Here is a 21,223-nt window from a genome sequence, read left to right as displayed (position 1 = left end):
AGCTTGAAAGACGTTTTGGACACTACAGTGAAAATGATTAAATTTTAAAGCAAGCCCCCTGACCTCATGTATTTTCTGCACTATGCAAGGATATGGGCAGTGACCATGTAACGTTTTAACCACACACAGAAGTGCAATTCTCTTTACTGACCATCATTTTCACTTGTATATACTGCTTGCATGATGACGAGTTTCTCACAGGACTGGCCTATCTGGTTGATGTTTTTTCTCGCCTGAATGATCTGAATATAGGATTACAGGGACTCTCCGCAACTATATTAATTGTGTGGGACAAAATTGAGGCTATGATTAAGAAGTTGGAGCTCTTCTGTCTGCATTAACAAGGACAACTGTCATGGAAATTTTCTCTATTTACCAAATCATGGGAGCAAACCACACACAAGTCAGAGTTAGTTATCAAAGTCTTTAATTATATCAGCTCTATCACAATCCTGTGACTCTCAGACAATTTAGTGTCTATCAAATGAATTCTCTGAGAGCCCCTCCTGCATTGCAACTGCGATCCTTTAATAGCAAAGAACACACATAGTCAGACAGCATAGACATAATAAATCGTTCAGCTTTGTCTCCTTACTCAAACCCCAGAACCATAAACCAATCCTCCATATCAACAGGCATATATCAAATTGTCGTTTCGATACAACCAATTCTAAATACAACCAATCCTGGACAAACTCACGGAGAGGAGAATGAGGCTATAGGTTAAGATAAAAGGGAGCATGAGAATGATTCCAGACACTGCCATCCTCCTTTTCCCCGATGGGAAAAGTAGGGAGTGACTGATACACACACAGTGGCGCAAAAGATATGTTTACACATGATGACACTTTGACCTCTCCCCTCTCTGCGGCCCATGCAACTTAGTCTTGACATAGAACAGATAACTGCAACCCCGCCACAGTATTATACAAAAATACCATTCTGATGAGAAGTAACTTACACACATTTGATGAATATTAAACATCTTACCTATGTTACCAACAAATTCTGATTATTTCCACAACACAACACACAGGTCTTTCCATCATTGTAGTTTTTTTTAATGTGCAAATTAACTCAAGCTTACGGAGAATGTTAAATGTGATATAGCGAAGCACCTGAGTGAGTTGGGTGCGCAATTACGCAGGTACTTTCCCGAAATGAATGACACATACAACTGGATTCGTTATCCCTTTCATGCCCTGCCTCCAGTCCACTTACCGATATCTGAACAAGAGAGCATCTTTGAAATTGCAACAAGCGGTTCTGTGAAAATTGAATTTAATCAGAAGCAACTGCCAAATTTCTGGATTGGGCTGCTCTCAGAGTATCCTGCCTTGGCAAATCACGCTGTTAAGACACTGATGCCCTTTGCAACCACATACCTATGTGAGAGTGGATTCTTGGCCCTCGCTAGCATGAAAACTAAATACAGGCACAGAACGGTGTGTGGGAAATTATTTAAGACTGAGACTCTCTCCAGTACAACCCAACATTGCTATGTGCATCCTTTCAAGCACACCCTTCTCATTAACCTGTGGTGAGTTATTCACAATTTTCGATTAACAAATAAAGTTTTATATGTAAGATTGCTAAATAAAGAGCAAATATTATTATTTGTGCCTTGGTCCAAAAAGAGCTCTTTGTCACTTCTCACAAGCCGGGTTGTGACAACTCACACAGATTCTTGTGTTTTAATAAATGTATAGTGTGTGTGTGGCAGGCTTACAATGATGGCAACAAACAATATTTGAGAGTGCGCTGTCCCTGGTATTAGTGCAGCTGATGGTTGAATGTTTGAAGGGGTACGGGACTATAAAAAGTTTGGGAACCACTGTTCTAGAAGATCCCGTTCATAGCTGTGAGGTTATGCATTAACTCTGAAGTATTAACGCTGTATGTCTAATGACCACTGCAATGGTTCCTTTTCGTCTTCAGACTTTGTCTCTCTGGATGGATTCCTGGGAGATCTGTCGGACGACGGTGTGAGACATCGCAGGCTGCACCACCGAGTCCCTCCTTGTCGCCGTAAAACTGACAAGGTAAAGAATCACAACAGGGCTGCTGCTCTGATGCCACTGAGCAGGCGGTGCATGAATTGACAGTTTCTGGGTCTCCTAGGTGTATAACACAAAGGATCTCCACAACCCACTCCCCACCCCCCTCTCTCTCTCCAATCTCTCCATATTTCCACTCACTTCGTGTTCCCTCTGCTGCACCTCATGGTGGGATTCCCTGTCCTCTCTTCCTTCTCTCATTCTGAGTTAAGCTGCTGCTTGCTTATAGGTGCTCGTGGCAGATAACGCTGGTGCTCTTTTGCTTTGGCCTCAGCAGTCCCACCCTTCACAGGCACAGCAGAAGCAGACAGGCCTGTGGAGCGGTGGTGTCTACAGCTGGCTGGATGATGACCACCAGGGAGAGAGAGAGTCAGAGGGGCTGTCGGCGGAGCAGCTACTGCTGCAGATGACTCAGTCCCCCCCACACCCACAGCCAGACCTGGAGCTATCATCCTCCTACCCCGAGGACCAAGGGTCTCCCCACCCCTGGCACCTGCTATCCCACACTGGGGCCAGTCCGGGGTGGCCAAGGGCCAGGGTAGGGGGTGAGAGGGGAAGGATGTTGGTGGAGGCGGGGTGGGGACGAGCCCGTTTTCATCCTCCGTCATATTTTTCCCAGAATCCTCTGGAACAGACGCCACCCAGCGTCCTGGCCGCCCTGGCCAATGGATTCGACCAGAGGGAGAGGGAGCCCTCCGAGCCTACGCACAAGATCGGCGTGGACTTCAAGGTCCGATGCTTTTCCCTGACTCTTGTAGCTGTGTTTTTAGAGATCTCATTTACCAGTTAGCTACTGATTTTGCTTGTCGAGCCAATCCAGAAAAATATAGGCCCAGCGCAAGTGCATTGATTTAAACAACTGAACTTGAGCCTTGCATTATAATTAAGCAATAAAGCAGAGGAGGTGTGGTTTATTTCAGCAGTAAGGCCCGAGGGAGTGTGGTATATGGCCAATATACCACGGCTAAGGGCTGTTCTTAAGCACGACGCAACACGGAGTACCTGGACACAGCCCTTAGCCGCGGTATATTGGCCATATATCACAAACCCCTGAGGTGCCTTATTGCTATTATAAACCGTCTACCAACAGAGTTAGAGCAGGGCTCATAGCTTTCAGCATTCAGGGCTTGAACCACCCAGTTTATAATGGCCAATATACCAGAAATCCCTGAGGTGCCTTATTGCTATTATAAACTGTTACCAACATAAATATAACAGTAAATAAGTTGTTTTGTGTCATACCCGTGCTATATTGTATGCAAAATACACGGCAAGAATGCTTAGCCTATCAGCATCCAGGACCCAAACTACTCTGTTTATAACCATGGTTAAATTAGCCATTATTATCATCAGGTTTTGTCTTTGGTTTGGTTATTTTCTGTAATACCCTTATCTATCCACTGGATGTCAGTGTTATTCTACATCAAGAGTCCAGAAGGCTGTTTCCCATCTCTATCTCCCACGCCTGTGTCTGACTCTGTACTGTGGGCCTCTGTATGAAAGCTGAAAGCTGTGTCTAAGCCTCCCCTGTCTGCCATGCAGGAGGACTGTGACCTCCAGAACGTGTGGATGATGGGAGGCCTGAGTATCCTGACCTCTGTACCCATCATGCCCCCCTGTGTCTGCCTGCTGTGTGCCAGTAAAGGACAACAAGAGGTAAAGGCTCACAACATGGCTCTGTTATTACAATGTCCCATTGGAGGAATGTCTTTGTTTTCAACACTGATATTTGCTATAGGATGTTTTGACATGTAGGATGTTTTTGTCAATGTATGGCCATGATGGATCTTTTGAATCCACCATTGGAAGGTCTTAAACCTGCAGACTGTTATCTGTTCCTATCCTAGCAAATGCTCTACTGCCAGGTGTGCTGTGAGCCATTCCACCGGTTTTGCCTTGAGCCAACGGAGCGGCCCTCTGAGGAGAACAAGGAGAACTGGTGCTGTCGTCGCTGCAAGTGCTGCCATATATGTGGTAGAAAAAACAAGCACTCCAAGGTATTGGTCCACACAAGGCCCCAGTCACTCCTGAGAACTTAAACACCTGGTCACTAGTTTTTAGGCTATATCTAGGGTCTATAGTTAACCCATAGACTGAAGAGGAAGTGACACTCCACTCTTGTTTATTTTCTGGTTCAATGAGAGTCGATGAACTGAGTAGACCAGATCTATCTGCTATTGATGTCTATGGGAGAGGCACTTAAGTAGACCACAACAGACATTTTGTTAAATTGTTAACGGCCTGAGTGTATCCACCATATATCCAAACTGTGACATCAGTGTTGCCACCAATCTATGTGTAACTGTAATAATGTATCTCTCTGGTGTTCCTCAGCCTCTGCTGGAGTGTGACAGATGTCAGAACTGTTATCACCCTTCATGCCTGGGGCCTAACTACCCCAAACCCAACAGGAGGAGGAAGGCCTGGGTGTGTATGACGTGCATCAGGTGTAAAAGCTGTGGGGTTACACCAGGGAAGTGTTGGGACACCGAGTGGAACCACGATAAAGGACTCTGTCCAGACTGCACCAAGCTCCATGACCAAGGTGAGATGACGTGAGCGCTTTGGGGAAGTTGATCTGCAAACACTAATGTTAAAACATGATAAGACAAGTTCATTTATTTGATTTCACTGTTCATATGGGAATGGCAGGATATTGATGGTATCTCTTTCTGAAGGCAACTACTGTCCGATCTGCTTCAAGTGCTATGAGGACAGTGACTATGACAGTCAGATGATGCAGTGTGCCACCTGTAACCACTGGGTCCATGCCAAGTGTGAGGACCTGACAGGTGGGTCTTCCAGTGTTACGCCCAACTTCTTCTGCTGTGTAACGGACTCCCATGCTCAGCGGTACCTTTCACAGGGATGCAAACTCGTCACTTTTCCGTGATATTTGCCTTTTTATCTCCGAATAAAGGTCATCCACGTGAGTCATGTAGATCTGACAAAAAGTGCGTATATAACTCTTTGAGTTATAACGTTGAGGTCCCAACAGATCTTCTCCCTGTGTGATCACCTCTGCGTCCTACAAATAGAATACCAGGGTTTAGATCGTGATGTCAGATATGTCATATCAGAACGAGTGCTTCATCCAATATCACGTGTGACAGCTGTGAGCAGCCAGCTGCGTCCCACTAACCAGCCGTTAGCCTGCTCAGAGGCCTCTCTCCATCTGTTTTTTCTGCACATCTCTATCACTTTTAAAATGCTATTTAGCCGTGATGGCGAGCTGGCGTGTGCAGATAGTGATGTGGTTTGTGTTACATTTGTTAAATAATTGGAGCTGCTCGCAGTGCAAGGGAAGTAGATACATATTACTCTGTATTATGATACTTGGTCTGGTAGCACATCCTTAGTAAAGTGTTGGTGTGGTGACAACCCCACTCTGAAAATAGGCATATTTTCTTGCAGTTTACGTAGTATTTTTTTTGTGCGTTTCTGTGCAAAGAATTTCTGTCACCTTTTTTAGGCCCTCAACAGTTTACATCCCCGCTTTCACAATAGAGAACATACACTGAGTGTACAAAACATTAAACACCTGCTTTTTCCATGACCGACTGACCAGGTGAATCCAGTTGAAAGCTATGAGCCCTTATGGATGTTACCTTCAATCAGTGTAGATGAAGGGGAGGAGACAAGTTAACCTCTCTTGGGTAGGGGGCAGTTTTTTCACCTCTGGATGAAAAGCATGCCCAAAGTAAATTGCCTGTTACTCAGGCCCAGAAGATAGGATATGCATGTAATTGGTAGATTTGGATAGAAAACTCTCTAAAGTTTCTAAAACTGTTAAAATTATGTCTGTGAGTATAACAGAACTGATATGGCAGGTGAAACCCAGAGGACAAACCATCCTCTGACTATCCGTGAGACTTACTCCCCATCCTCCCTCAAGATAGGGAGACCCTGGGAAGTACTCTCAGTGGCCCCAGCCAAGGTCAGCACCGAATCTTGCTCAGACAATCTGTTTTTAAGATACTATAATAGACATAAACTACACACAAGGATATATAATTCTACTAACTAAAACCACACACATCATTAGAGTAATCTCATGATTCTAGTCAATTTCATACAATCATATGGTTTCAGGGTGGAGTATTCTAATCATTCTTATGAACATATAAATCCCATTATCACACATATATTTTCTAGAATGTTAAATATTTGAATTTGGTATTTTTGAATTTCACACTGCGGATTTCACTGGATGTTGGTCAGGTGGGACACTACCGTCCCACAACCGATACCATGAAAGCTTAACCAACTTTATTCTTCCCAGAGGGTCAGTACAGATCATTCAGACAAAACATGTTTCCACCAACACAAGTGTATATATACTCCAATTTAGATGCACTCCTCCTTCTTTCCAACCCTTACATCTTTTATGGTTCGACAGGAAGGCGAAGTGATGGGGTAATAAACCGTTCCTTCTCCCTTAAGGTGACCTGACCTCAACCCCCTTGATGCCTAATCCAAAGCTCTCCACCTATAGCAATCATGTGATTGCCTCCCCTCTACTCAGCACATTCCAAAGCCATCTGGCTCCTACAGATAACCATTAATTTCTGATATAAAAACCAGTCTGTTTCACTCCTCAGATACTATAGTATTACTTCTGATGTATCATGTCTCTAACAATAACAATGTTCCAAGTTTAAGAAGTCAGAACCCAGAATCTAACAGTATCAAGAATGGTCCACCACCCAAAGGATATCCAGCCAACTTGACACAACTGTGGGAAGCATTGGTGTCAACATGGGCCAGCATCCCTGTGGAATGCTTTAAACACCTTGTAGAGTCCATGCCCCAACAAATTGTCTCTAGCCTAAACGGTTACAAAAATATGACTCATAGTACCAGAGATGCCTTTTTTATTTGTATCAGGATTCGCGTGCATTTTATATATCACAAACCATGACGCGGGACGTTTTGAACAAACCCCGGGTTGCTCATTGATTTGACATCAAATAACGTTGTTCAGTCATGTTACCTAACAACCTGGTAACTTGACAGTAGGTTTGGGCAAATTTGATTGGTATACGAGGAAAGGAATTTGGGTCTGCTACTCATGAGATGTGCTTTAAATGTAGGCTTCATATAGACCTAATGTAAGCCCAAACTATATAAAAAATCTATTTCTGGTGCTCCTTAAATTCTGTTTGGTGCCTAATGTTTTAAGTTGGGCTCAGTGTGTGTATGTGTGTTTGTGGGAGAGAGTGATGTTTGAGAGTGAGGGAGACAGTGTGTGAGGAAGGGAGGGTGAGTGTGTGTCAACTGAAGAGTAAAGAAGGTTTCATGCAGTGTCTTCTCCTTACTGACACAATGACATGCAGATCATTACGCGTCTATTTCACAGGAGATTGGTGGCACCTTAATTGGGGAGGGACAGGCTTGTGGTAATGGCTGGAGCGGAATTTGTGGAATGGTATCAAACACATGGTTTATCTGCGTTTGATGCCATTCCATTTGTCTTGTTCCAGCCATTATTATGAGCCGTCAGCACCCTCCACTGATGTATATTCCTTCCTCCCATTACTCCAGCCAAATCACAGGTAGGGCTTTGCAAATATCAGAAAATCAGCCATTCTATGCGGTATTCTATTAAGTTCATTATGTTGTATTGAGTACAAGTGTGGTTTTTGGAGAACATTTAGAAAAGCATCCAGGGGATGCTAGGCCACTGATACTGCTCGGTATCCTGATACTTTGCCTGGTATTGTATCGTTTGTAAAATGTTGGTATTGTGACAAGCCTACACTGTATATTGACACAAGTCAGAACATCCGGTGCAATGAGCCCAGTAGCATTAAAGAGCATTCAACAAATGACTCATCACATTAAGCACAGGAGTTTCCAATAGAGAACTAGTATGAAAGGTCGAATGAATTACGTGGGTGATTCTCAAAATAGTTATTTAATGTAATGCCCTGATGTCACTTTCTGCCTGAAGGAGTAGTAAAAATGCACGACTAGAGTTCTGCTTTCTTGCTTTGTCCTTTTGCTATCGGGGTTACCCAGAAACATACAGTTGAAGTCGGAAGTTTACATACACTTAGGTTGTGGTCATTAAAACTCATTTTTCAACCACTCCACAAATTTCTTGTTAACAAAATATAGCTTTGGCAAGTCAGTTAGGACATCTACTTTGTGCATGACACAAGTCATTTTTCCAACAATTGTTTACAGACAGATTGTTTCACTAATAATTCACTATCACAATTCCAGTGGGTCAGATGTTTATGTACACTAAGTTGACTGTGCCAAACAGCTTGGAAAATTCCAGAAAATTATGTCAGAAGCTTCTGATAGGCTAATTGACATCATTTGAGTCAATTGGAGGTGTACCTGTGGATGTATTTCAAGGCCTACCTTCAAACTCGGTGCCTCTTTGCTTGACAACATGGGAAAATCAAAAGAAATCAGCCAAGACCTCAGAAATGTCAGGTTCTTCCTTGGGAGCAATTTCCAAATGCCTGAAGGTACCACGTTCATCTGCACAAACTATAGTACGCAAGTATAAACACCATGGGACCACACAGCCGTCATACCGCTCAGGAATGGCGTTCTGTCTCCTAGAGATGTACTTTGGTGCGATAAGTGCAAATCAATCCCAGAACAACAGCAAAGGACCATGTGACGATGCTGGAGGAAACCGGTACAAAAGTATCTATATCCACAGTAAAATGAGACCTATATCGACATAACTTGAAAGGCCGCTCAGCAAGGAAGAAGCCACTGCTCCAAAACCACCGTTTAAAAAAAGCCAGACTACGGTTTGCAACTGCACATGGGGACAAAGATTGTACTTTTTGGAGAATGTCCTCTGGTCTGATGAAATAAAAATAGAACTGTTTGGCCATAATGACCATCGTTATGTTTGGAGGATAAAGGGGAGGCTTGCAAGCCGAAGAACACCATCCCAACCTTGAAGCACGGGGTGACAGCATCATGTTGTTGGGGTGCTTTGCTGCAGGAGGAACTGGTGCAAAATAGATGATATCATGTGGAAGGAAAATTATGTGGATATATTGAGGCAACATCTCAAGACATCAGTCAGGAAGTTAAAGCTTGGTCGCAAATGGGTCTTCCAAATGGACAATGACCCCAAGCATACTTCCAAAGTTGTGGCAAAATGGCTTAAGGACGTCAAGGTATTGGAGTGGCCATCACAAAGCCCTGACCTCAATCCTAAAGAAAATTTGTGGGCAGAACTGAAAAAGTGTCTGAGCAAGGAGGCCTACAAACCTGACTCAGTTACACCAGCTCTGTCAGGAGGAATGGGCCAATATTCACCCAACTTATTGTGGGAAGCTATTTGGCTTAGCTGTATGTAAACTTCTGACTTCAACTGTATATAATTACAAAGTTCCCATCTTGTGCTTTTGTAGTGGGTTTTTTCTCCAGTTATGAAGAAGTTGACCTTTGCTCTCAGGAACATGTTTCTCACATTTTTTGTTGTCTAGTTTAAGTTAGTTTTCCTTGGAATTTATGCCATAGGAGAGGCATGTGGGTACCGAGAGGATGTATGGGGAGTGAGTAGCTCTGTTTAGGACGCATGGGGAGTGAGTAGATTTTTTTTTTTACAGACAAATCTGTTTGTATATATAGAAGCCAGAAAACAGAGTTTAAATTAAGCCCATAAAATCGATAGATCAATATATCCCCAAGTACCTGGGAGAGAGTGAGTGGTAATCTATGTACAGTGGGGCAAAAAAGTATTTAGTCAGCCACCAATTGTGCAAGTTCTCCCACTTAAAAAGATGAGAGAGGCCTGTAATTTTCATTATAGGTACACTTCAACTATGACGGACAAAATGAGGGGGAAAAATCCAGAAAATCACATTGTAGGATTTTTAATGAATTTATTTGCAAATTATGGTGGAAAATAAGTATTTGGTCACCTACAAACAAGCAAGATTTCTGGCTCTCATAGACCTGTAACTTCTTCTTTAAGAGGCTCCTCTGTCCTCCACTCGTTACCTGTATTAATGGCACCTGTTTGAACTTGTTATCAGTATAAAAGACACCTGTCCACAACCTCAGTCACACTCCAAACTCCACTATGGCCAAGACCAAAGAGCTGTCAAAGGACACCAGAAACAAAATTGTAGACCTGCACTGGACTGGGAAGACTGAATCTGCAATAGGTAAGCAGCTTGGTTTGAAGAAATCAACTGTGGGAGCAATTATTAGGAAATGGAAGACATACAAGACCACTGATAATCTCCCTCGATCTGGGGCTCCACGCAAGATCTCACCCCGTGGGGTCAAAATTATCACAAGAACGGTGAGCAAAAATCCCAGAACCACACGGAGGGACCTAGTGAATGACCTGCAGAGAGCTGGGACCAAAGTAACAAAGCCTACCATCAGTAACACACTACACCGCCAGGGACTCAAATTCTGCAGTGCCAGACGTGTCCCCCTGCTTAAGCCAGTACATGTCCAGGCCCGTCTGAAGTTTGCTAGAAATCATTTGGATGATCCAGAAGAAGATTGGGAGAATGTCATATGGTCAGATGAAACCAAAATATAACTTTTTGGTAAAAACTCAACTCGTCGTGTTTGGAGGACAAAGAATGCTGAGTTGCATCCAAAGAACACCATACCTACTGTGAAGCATGGGGGTGGAAATATCATGCTTTGGGGCTGTTTTTCTGCAAAGGGACCAGGACGACTGATCCGTGTAAAGGAAAGAATGAATGGGGCCATGTATCGTGATATTTTGAGTGAAAACCTCCTTCCATCAGCAAGGGCATTGAAGATGAAACGTGGCTGGGTCTTTCAGCATGACAATGATCCCAAACACACCGCCCGGGCAACGAAGGAGTGGCTTCGTAAGAAGCATTTCAAGGTCCTGGAGTGGCCTAGCCCGTCTTCAGATCTCAACCCCATAGAAAATCTTTGGAGGGAGTTGAAAGTCCGTGTTGCCCAGCAACAGCCCCAAAACATCACTGCTCTAGAGGAGATCTGCATGGGCCAAAATACCAGCAACAGTGTGTGAAAACCTTGTGAAGACTTACAGAAAACGTTTGACCTCTGTCATTGCCATCAAGTCTATATAACAAAGTATTGAGAAACTTTTGTTATTGACCAAATACTTATTTTCCACCATAATTTGCAAATAAATTCATAAAAAATCCTACAATGTGATTTTTCTGGATTTTTTTCTTCTCATTTTGTCTGTCATAGTTGAAGTGTACCTATGATGAAAATTACAGGCCTCTCATCTTTTTAAGTGGGAGAACTTGCACAATTGGTGGCTGACTAAATACTATTTTGCCCCACTGTATATCAACAAACCAATCGGTTGTTAAAGCGACGTGGCGACTCAACCATGACTTCCCTCAGAGGAAAAGACAAGGAACAACTTGGAGATGCAGAGGAGAGTAATGAACATCTAAGGGGTATCCAGGAAAGCGTACCTAAAAGGCTCTTGATGCTCACCAAACAAATAATTTGTGGTGAAAAAGGTAGATTTACTCAAAGGTAGTAGTCTTATCGTGCCAGACACCAACAAGGCATGTGTATGGGCGAACAAGACGACAAAATTAGCCTTTTGGAAACACAGCTGCGAACTTTGGACGATGAATTGGACCACACAAGAAAATACTGTAGAACAAGATGAAACATGAGAATATTGTCCTTACCGGAAGACAACGAAAAAGAAGCCCTTTCCAGCTACATGGTCAAACTGATTTCAGAGGAACTTGATGTGGGTATATCACCAGAAGATCTGGAACGGTTCCATTGGATCGGCATGAAATAGAAGAAAGCTAAATCCCCTTGCATGGTAATCTTCAAGTTGTGGAACTATCGGGCCAAAGTCAACATTCTGAAGGCACAGGGGTGTAAAGAAATTCAAATCCATGGCCAATCCATTATATTCATCCAGACCTGCCTGCTAGGCTGTGAAAAAACGCTACAAATTCATTCCGATCAGATGGTCACTGGAGAAAAGTGAAATCAAAACTTATCTACGATTCTTGGCAATGCTGTGGGTTTGGAAGGGAAAGCAAATAATGAAATTCACAAGTGCAGATGAGGCACTGGGCACGAAGGAAGAATCCCTTCCTGTTGAAGGAGAGATCTCTTGTCTGAGGAAAGGAAGAAGCGGGAAAAGGTGATCAACACTCTAGGCTACATACAGGGATGTCTAGGACCAGCACATTGTAAATTGAGGCATTATTATTCCCCCCCAATATAATCTATACACTACCTTCCCCAAGTAATTATTCTTCAATATGAAGTAATGAGAGAAGTAACCGATGCCAATGGGCTGAACAGACATTGAAAAGACAATTCAAAGGGGGTAAATGTATGCACAATGCATGTACAGTGCCTTCAGAAATAATTCACACCCCTTGACTTTCTACATTTTGTTGTTACAAAGTGGGATTACAATGGATTATTTGTAGTTATTTTTTATTAGAAAAAAAGAACATCTTGATAATAACCTTATCTATGTATTCAACCCCCTTAGTCAATACATTTTATAATCACCTTCTGGCAGTGATTACAGCTGTGAGTCTTTCTGGGTAAATATCTAAGAGCTTTGTACACCTGGATTGTAGAATATTTGCACATTCTTTAAAACATTCTTCTTGCTCTGTCAAGTTTGTTGTTGATCACTGCTACACAGCCATTTTAAAGTCTTGCATAGATTTCAAGCAGATTTAAGTCAAAACTAAAAAGGTTCTTGTCCTGCGGAAATATGAATTTGTCTCCAAATATCTGTTGGAAAGCAGACCTGAACCAAGTTTTCCTCTTGGGTTTTGCCTGTGCTTAGCTCTATTCCATTTATTTGTATTTTTAAGAAACTCCCTAGTCCTTGCCAATGACAAGCATACCCATAACATGATGCAGCCACTACCATGCTTGAAAATATGAAATGTGGTACTCCGTGATGTGTTGGATTTGCCCCCAAACATAATGATTGGCATTCATCAACGGTGGAAAAAGTACTCAATTGTTATACTTGAGTAAAAGTAAAGATACCTTTTTAATAGAAGATGACTCAAGTGACAGTCAGTAAAATACTAATGGTGTAATAGTCTAAAATTATTTGGTTTTAAATATAATTAAGTATCAAAAGTAAAAGTAGAAATCATTGCAAATTCCTTAAGCAAACCAGACAGCACAATTTTCTTGTTTAATTTTTTATTTATTTTTTACAGCTAGCCAGGGGCACACTCTCCCCCTCAGATATAATTTACAAGGATTTGTGTTAGTGAGTCCATCAGAGACAGTAGGGATGACCAGGGATGTTCTCTTGAGAAGTGTGTGAATTGGACCATTTTCCTGTCCTGCTAAGCTTTCAAAATGTAGCGAGTACTTTCGGGTGTCAGGGAAAATGTAGCGAGTAAAAAGTATAACTTCTTTAGGAATGTAGTGAAGTATAAGTTGTTAAAAATATAAATAGTGAAATACAGATACTGAAAAAAAAATACTTTAAAGTACTCCTTAAGTACTTTACACCACTGGTATTCAGGACATAAAGTTAATTTCTTATGCAAATTCTTTGCAGTTTTACTTTATGCCTTACTGCAAACCGGATGCATGTTTTGGAGGATTTTTAGTATATACAACAGGCTTCCTACTTTTCACTCTGTCAATTAGTATTGTGGAGTAAATACAATGTTGATCCATCCTCAGTTTTCTCCTATCACAGCCATTACACTCTAGCTGTTTTTTTTAAAAGTCACGATTGGCATCATGTTGAAATTCCTGAGAGGTTTCCTTCCTCTCTGGCAACTTTGTAGTGACTGGGTGTATTGATACACCATCCAAATTGTAATTATTAACTTCACCATGCTCAAAGGGCTATTCAATTTCTGCTTTTTATTAACCCATCTGGCAATAGGTGTCATTTGCAAGGCATTGGAAAACCTCCCTGGTCTTTGTGGTTGATTCTGTGTTTGAAATTCACTGCTCAACTGCGGGACCTTACAGATAAGTGTGTGTGGTCAGAGATGAGAATTGATTGTGTGTGGTACAGAGATGAGATTGTTGTCCCACACTTCAATGGCTGTGCGAAGCTGCTGGATATTGGCGGGAACTGGAATGCGCTGATGTACACGGCGATCTAGAGCATACAATACATATTTAATGGGTGTCTGGTAAGTATGCAGGCCATTAAAGAACTGGGACATTTTCAACTTCCAGGAATTGTGTACAGATCCTTGCGACATGGGGCTGTGCATTATCATGCTGAAATGTGATGGTGGTGGATGAGTGGCACGGCAATGGGCCTCAGGATCTTGTTACTCTGAAATCTTATTTTGATAGATTGTAGAATAATAGTGAAGACGTCAAAACTATGAACTAACACATGGAATCATGTAGTAAACAAACACATATATTTTATATTTGAGATTCTTCAAAGTAGCCACCCTTTGTCTTGACACCCTGCACATCCATTTTGTATTCATGTGTTCGGAGTTTGTTAGAACCAATTTATTGATCTGATTATGATAGACTATAGGCGAGGCCCTATTGGTCTCATGCATGCAGTGCGTACATGTTTCACGCAAAGAGAACAAGGATCTAGGGAATATTTTTCCTTAACAAATGTTAGCATTTCAGTAACAACTTTTCAGTTTAAGAAGCATGTAAGAAATGAAATCGCTGTTATTATGTTGCAGCATTGGCGCGGACAGTGCAATAAACACTTGCTGCTTGCTGCACCAAATGTTTTTACTCAGTGTGGCCAATGGGCTCCCTTGGCTAAATTATTTAATCAAGCATTGAGCTTAAATCATCAGACAATCTTGGTGCATATAGGTGATTTTATTCAAATGCATAGGGTGTGTCTATGTGGGGGGGAAAAATGTAAATTGTGATTTGTCTAAGGAACAGCCTCTGTCTGGGACAGCCCAAATCTGAAGTTCATCACATGCTGTTATCTCCCATGCTTTGATGTAGTGCCAAGGAATGGTTCTTATGGTTGTTCTCCGCTCTCCTCCCCTCCAGGTGACCTGTATGAGATTCTGTCCAGCCTGCCAGAGAGTGTGGCGTATTCCTGCCGGCCCTGCAGCCAGTCCCAGCCCAGCGCCTGGAGAGAGCTGCTCCACATGGAGCTGAGGGCCGGGGTAGAGAAGGTGCTGGCCTGCCTGCTCACCTCCACTCTCACCCAGCACCTCATTGCCTGCTCACAGGTGAGAGGTACCAGGCCGTACAATGTTTCTTATCACAGGATGCTAAATGAGACAGGATGCACAGGCTGAAAATAGCAACAGGCTTTTTAACACCTATCATGACTTGTAGTCAAGTTTTGATGTGGCTTTTCTGAAGAAATAATTTCAAAGAACGAGTGCAACGACTCTCCACTTTAAAAAAAGTTTATTAGCTGATATCAGATGTACATTTGCAGACAGATCTGCTAGGAATATTTGCCTGTTCCTCTTGAACTGTTCCACATAAGTGCTTGTGTGGCTATATGTTCAGTGTTTTTTTTTCTCTGTAGCGTACTAAATTTGTCCTTATTCCCCTCGTAGTGTGTGACCCAGGTTGTCCCTGACAGTGGAGCGGAGGGCCTGCCAGCCTGTGACCTCCGTGCTGTGGGCAAGAAGTTTGACAAAGGCCTCTACACCACCCTGGTCAGTGTCTATCTATATAGCATCTGAATTGGCAGGACAGGATCTCAAAGATTTCAAAGGAAGATGAGTGAGTAGTGTCAGCTAAATAACTATGTTTGTATATTTCCATGTCTATTTATGTTGTAGAAATCATTCCATGAAGATGTGGTGCAAGTGGTGCGGAGGCGTCTGGACCAGGAGGAGTCTCTACCGGAGGATGAAAGGCCCACAGCCGTGGCCCGCTCCTACTACTTGAAGGTAATGCTGAGTACTCAGACAGCAACATTCTGGGAGGAAACTAATCTGAAGTATTTACTTGATTTCAGTATGACAGAAAAACAGTTGGTTGAACGATATCTTCTGCAATGTTATCGCGTTTGTCCTGTACTTTAGCTACATAAACACAGCTTTTTTGTTAAAAGCACACACACGTGATAATAAATGGATAAACAAATGTTCTCACTACACTTGGCTGCACTTTGTGAACACAGCTATTAATGCTCATCTTGCTTGAGACATTCTCAACTTATGTTGAGATATTGTGTACAGACTGTACACACTAGTTTCATAAAGTTAGACAACCCAGACCCTTGAATATCCTCATCCTAACACAATGCATGGTCTGTACTCAGTCAGTGACATCAGTCCTCAGAAAATGTCTTGTGGTGTCTTAAGTTGTTCCATATGGCTGTCTAGTCAGCAGAACGGTATGTAATTGGGAATGAGTTATGGGGCGCTATGATTCTGGTGGCCATGACTCCCCTGGTGGTCATAGGTTCACTTGGTTCAAACTAAAGTCATAGAAGATGGTTGAATCCAAGACCATTTGTAATGTTTATTGGAAAGAAAAAAGCAGTACATGTTTTAAAATGGCCAACAGAGGAGTGTAGATTCACCCTCTCCTCACTGTTCTCTCTGTAGCTTCTGGAGGAGGTCTTCAACTGGTTCAACAGTCAGGACCCCAAAGTGTGGGACCCCCGATCCAAAGACCTGCCTATGTGAGTAGCAATCTGCTCCTCGTATCTCCTAGTTCAGGGTATCTCAACTGGTGGCCCACAGTGATTTTATTTCCCGTGCATAAAAGAGAAATAAGTGGTTTTATACAAATGTAAGTTTTGAAATGGCTGATTTAGTCAAATTATTATATCTGTTTGGGGATCTTGCGATCATTTTGCAGTCCTACAAATGATGTATAATTATGTTCCGGCCCCCTGACCATCTTCTCAAGAGAAAATCGACCCGCGGCTGAATCTAGTTGAAGATCCCTGTCCTTGTCTGTTAAACCTGTTTTTTGTTATGCTTGTGAACTCGGCGTACGATTAACCAAGGCTCTTTACAAGGTTATCTGTCTGGGAGTTATTTCTCAGACATTGCGATTTGGGGATTTACCACATAGGTTGAAGAAGTTGCCATGTTTTAAGTCATCAGATATTGACTCATGTGAACATTTCTATGAAATTCCAGTTTAACTTTGGGTTGTAACATATTGCTTCACTACTGCCCTGCAGGAATGTATGTATTTTTCCATGAAGCAGCATAAGCCTACATTCAGTGGAGCAACTGATTTATGTTTTCTGGTTTGCCACACATTTGTATGACACCCCTGTTGTTCACATCCTGATGGGAAATGATGAGTTGATTGAATTGTACTATACAGTTAACAACAACCTTAAAGTTTGGGACATTCAAATCCAATGTTACAGAAGTTAGTCTTACAATTATTTTCTTATTTTCTTCTTCTGGATGTTAAAACCAGGACTGGCCCCTTCTCTCACACATTCCCAGTTCACATCTTTCCTTCCCTGCGACTGAGGACACAGAGTAGTGACTTCATTTAGCTCATTGTAGGGTGATTCACAGAGTGGTAAAGGTAGAGTGGTAAGCTCAGGACCTGACCTGCCTGTCACCTTATCTTCTTAAGATTATCTTAAGATTTATTAATAAACATGAATTATTTGTTACTGTAAATGAGTGTAATCATAATCAGCTAGATGTGAGCCACTGTCTCAGTTGTGTTCTCTTCAAGTCAAATTCTAACTTTAGTGTAACTGAGCATGTAACTCAGATGTTTGCCCAAACCATCCAAATTTGAGTTACGTGCTGGTAACTCAAATTGGAATCTGGCACAGCATGACTAACAGAACTTGACTAACTCTTTTTTTCATCTCCTCACCCCTCCATTTCTCCATCCATTCCCTTTCCCATTGCAGTGGGATGCTGTCCCATGCGGTTCAGCCCCCCACCACTGAGCATGTGTATGCTCAGTGGCGTGAGAGGGAGGAGTTAAGGTCCAGGACCCCTCTGGGGACCCTGCAGACGGAGAACGTACTACGCCTGGAGGTGAAACAAGAAGAGGTGCCTCACCCCACCACCCCACTGACCACAGAGCCAACCAGGGGCCTCCACTTCAGGAAAAACAGGGCTTTCAGGCTTAATAAACTTAAAGGTACTTTACACAACTGAGGGGAGGAAAAACAATGAGAAAGCAAATATTGAATAGACCAATTTCCTAAGGGGGTTGTTGTGGTTTTGGTATGATGTCTGTTCTTTGTCCCTCAGGGAAAAGGGGAAGAGCCGGACGGCAATCCATGTCTGAGGGATGGCCATCCAAGTCTGAGGGACGGCTGTCCAAGGCTGAACTAGACACAGGGTGGTCCAAGGACGACGGGAGGCAATGCTCACTGTGCCAGAAGTATGGAGATGCCAAGTCCAATGTGAGTAAGACTGAATGAAACTAGGTTTCAGAACACTTCTGAGAAGCCCTTGTCAAAAGTGACTTAAGGAATCACAGCATGGTGGGAAGAAACACAAACCACACTCTGACTTCAGAGCACTAAGCCTTCATACCCTTGTTCAACATAACAGCCCTTGACTATCAGGAAATTAAGTAAACCAAATCCACACAGTAGGTAACCCATCAGTACTGTATTTCTAACCTCCTCCGTGTGTTCCTCAGGAGGCGGGCAGGCTGCTGTACCTGGGCCAGAACGAATGGGCTCACATCAACTGCTCCATGTGGTCCGCCGAGGTGTTCGAGGAGGACAATGGCTCTCTGATGCACGTGCACAGTGCCGTCGCTAGGGGGCGCTTCATGGTGAGGCTTCACTTTATTTGTGCAGTGACGTTGTTGTTTTTCCAGCAGCTGTAGTTTGTGTATCTTTGTCCAATGTCCGTCTCTCTCAAACGCCTTATCCACCCCTATGTATCTTGTTCTCTCAGCGCTGTGAGCGCTGTAACCATACAGGTGCCACAGTGGGCTGTTGTCTGACCTCCTGCCAGAGCAACTACCACTTCATGTGTGCCCGCTCCCGCAACTGTGTATTCCAGGACGACAAGAAGGTCTACTGCTACAAACACAGAGACCTCATCAGTGGCAAGGTAAAGTCCTGGGACTACTCAGTAGTGAGACTATGTTTTTTTTCATCGAGTTTCCTCACGCATGTGTACATTGTTCTTGTTCGTTTGCAGATCATCACCGGCCAAGGGTTTGAGGTGAATCGGAGGATGTACGTGGACTTTGATGGGGTCAGTCTTCGCAGGAAGTTCTTGACCGGACTGGAGCCAGAAAACATCAATTTGATGATTGGTATGTTGTCTCGACACATTACATTGTTCTTTTTTAGCTCCCTTGAGTACAGGTATCACAGTACAGTGGACACAGGACGGGTCATGGGTTTTGCTCATCTAATCATTGTTATTTTCTGAATTCAGGCTCTTTGCAGATTGAAAAGCTAGGTATGCTGACTGAGCTGTCTGCAAAGCAAGGAAAACTTTTCCCAGTGGGTTACCGGTAAGTAGCAGCAATTCATAGTTAATAATGAATCAGAAATTGGCATGTTTAGATGTGGTTTTTCATGACTTCCTTCCTTTCAACTCCTCTCTGCAGGTGTTCTCGCTGGTACTGGAGCACGGTGAACCCACTGCGGCGATGCAAATACACGTGTACGATCCGTGAGGTCCGCCCTCCGGTCCCTGAGAAACCTGCTGAAGAGATGCCTGACAAAGGAGAGAATAGCACTATAGCACACAGCCCCTGCGCCCAGTCAGGTGAGAGTCCTGGTAATGCAACACTGCATCAAACCCTCACTGCTACACTGAACAAAAATATAAGTGCAATGTGTAAAGTGTTGGTCCCATGTTTCATGAGCTGAAATAAAATATCATAGCAATTTCTGTATGTACAAAAGCCAATTTCGCTCAAATTTAGTGTACAAATTTGTTTACATCCCTATTAGTGAGCATTTCTCCTCTGCCAAGATAATCAATTCACCTGACAGGTGTGGCAAATCAAGAAGCTGATTAAACAGCATGATCATTACACAGGTGCACCTTGTGCTTGGGACAATAAAAGGCTACTCTAAAATGTGCAGTTATCACACAACACAATACCACAGATGTCTCAAGTTTTGAGGGAGCGTGCAATTGGCATGCTGACTGCAGGAATGTCCACCAGACATGTTGACAGTGAATTGAATGTTCAGTTCTCTACCATAAGCTGCCTCCAAAGTCGTTTTAGAGAATTTGGCAGTACGTCCAACCGACCTCACAACTGCAGATCACGTCTATGGCGTCGTGTGGGTGAGCGGTTTGCTGATGTCAACGTTGTGAACCGAGTGCCCCATTGTGTCGTGAGGGTATGGGCAGGCATAAACTACGGACATAGAACACAATTGCATTTGATTGATGGCAATTTGAATGCACAGATACCGTGACGCGATCCTGAGGCCCATTGTCATGCCATTCATCCGCCGCCATCACCTCATGTTTCAGCATGATAATGCACAGCCCCATGTCGCAAGGATCTGTACACAATTCCTGGAAGCTGAAAATGTCCCATTTCTTCCATGGCCTGCATACTCACCAGACTCCACACTCTTAGAGCATGTTTGTGATGCTCTGGATTGACGTACAACAGTGTGTTCTAGTTCCCGCCACTTTCCAGCAACTTCGCGCAGCCGCAATCTATTTTAGCCACAATCAACAGCTTCATCAACTCTATGCGAAGGAGATGTTGCGCTTCATGAGGCTAAAATAGTGGTCCCGCACGATACGGACTGGTTTTCTGATCCACACCCCTACCTTTTTTTTTGTTAAGGTATCTGACCAGAATATGCATATCTGTATTCCCAGTCATGTGAAATCCATAGATTTAGGGCCTAATGGATTTATTTAAATTGCCCGATTTCCTTATGAACTGTATCTCATTGAAATCTTTAAAATTGTTGAATGTTGAATTAGTATTTTTGTTCAACATAAAATATTAGTGTGAATGTGTAACTGTTGGCTTTCTTACACTGCAAAGTGGATATTGGCAAAGACTTAACCGTGGCATAGTAAACAGAATTGTTGTTGCTTCACCTCTAGAATCTGATGCCCAAGAGGTTGATGTGGCACATTCCCGACCCACTACTCCAAGCTTCTCAGCTCCACTCCCTAAACCTGACCAAGGGGCAAGGCCCAAAATCAGGAGACCAGCTGGAGGACTGTTCCGGCCTCTGCCCTCCCCAGGTAACTGTTCCGTAGTTGGCTGATGTTGTTTTGTAGAACACCTCTGGGTTAAAAAAAAGCAATTGCCAGGTTTGGATT

At 43.0% G+C, this 21,223-nt stretch overlaps 1 protein-coding gene across 3 annotated transcripts in view; it reads left to right on the top strand.

Moving 5' to 3' along the window:
• The window catches only part of LOC112246968 (histone-lysine N-methyltransferase 2A), a 59,785-nt gene that overhangs the window by 23,721 nt on the left and 14,841 nt on the right, over positions 1-21,223 (top strand). For all 3 annotated transcript variants that reach the window (XM_042304870.1, XM_042304871.1, XM_042304869.1), the window contains exons 9-26: positions 1,939-2,042; positions 2,677-2,787; positions 3,600-3,713; positions 3,905-4,054; positions 4,392-4,602; positions 4,736-4,849; positions 15,033-15,217; positions 15,557-15,658; positions 15,785-15,895; positions 16,559-16,635; positions 17,848-18,083; positions 18,197-18,351; positions 18,594-18,731; positions 18,857-19,015; positions 19,106-19,223; positions 19,349-19,427; positions 19,524-19,684; positions 21,002-21,145. In XM_042304870.1, the coding sequence (XP_042160804.1) occupies positions 1,939-2,042; positions 2,677-2,787; positions 3,600-3,713; positions 3,905-4,054; positions 4,392-4,602; positions 4,736-4,849; positions 15,033-15,217; positions 15,557-15,658; positions 15,785-15,895; positions 16,559-16,635; positions 17,848-18,083; positions 18,197-18,351; positions 18,594-18,731; positions 18,857-19,015; positions 19,106-19,223; positions 19,349-19,427; positions 19,524-19,684; positions 21,002-21,145 (2,469 nt within the window). The remainder of the gene's footprint in view (positions 1-1,938; positions 2,043-2,676; positions 2,788-3,599; positions 3,714-3,904; positions 4,055-4,391; positions 4,603-4,735; positions 4,850-15,032; positions 15,218-15,556; positions 15,659-15,784; positions 15,896-16,558; positions 16,636-17,847; positions 18,084-18,196; positions 18,352-18,593; positions 18,732-18,856; positions 19,016-19,105; positions 19,224-19,348; positions 19,428-19,523; positions 19,685-21,001; positions 21,146-21,223) is intronic.

Source organism: Oncorhynchus tshawytscha, linkage group LG23 (genome assembly GCF_018296145.1).
Source record: "Oncorhynchus tshawytscha isolate Ot180627B linkage group LG23, Otsh_v2.0, whole genome shotgun sequence".
NCBI lineage: Eukaryota > Metazoa > Chordata > Actinopteri > Salmoniformes > Salmonidae > Oncorhynchus > Oncorhynchus tshawytscha.
The sequence above is the reverse complement of the archived record's forward strand: the minus strand, read 5'-3'. Positions and strand labels throughout refer to the sequence as shown.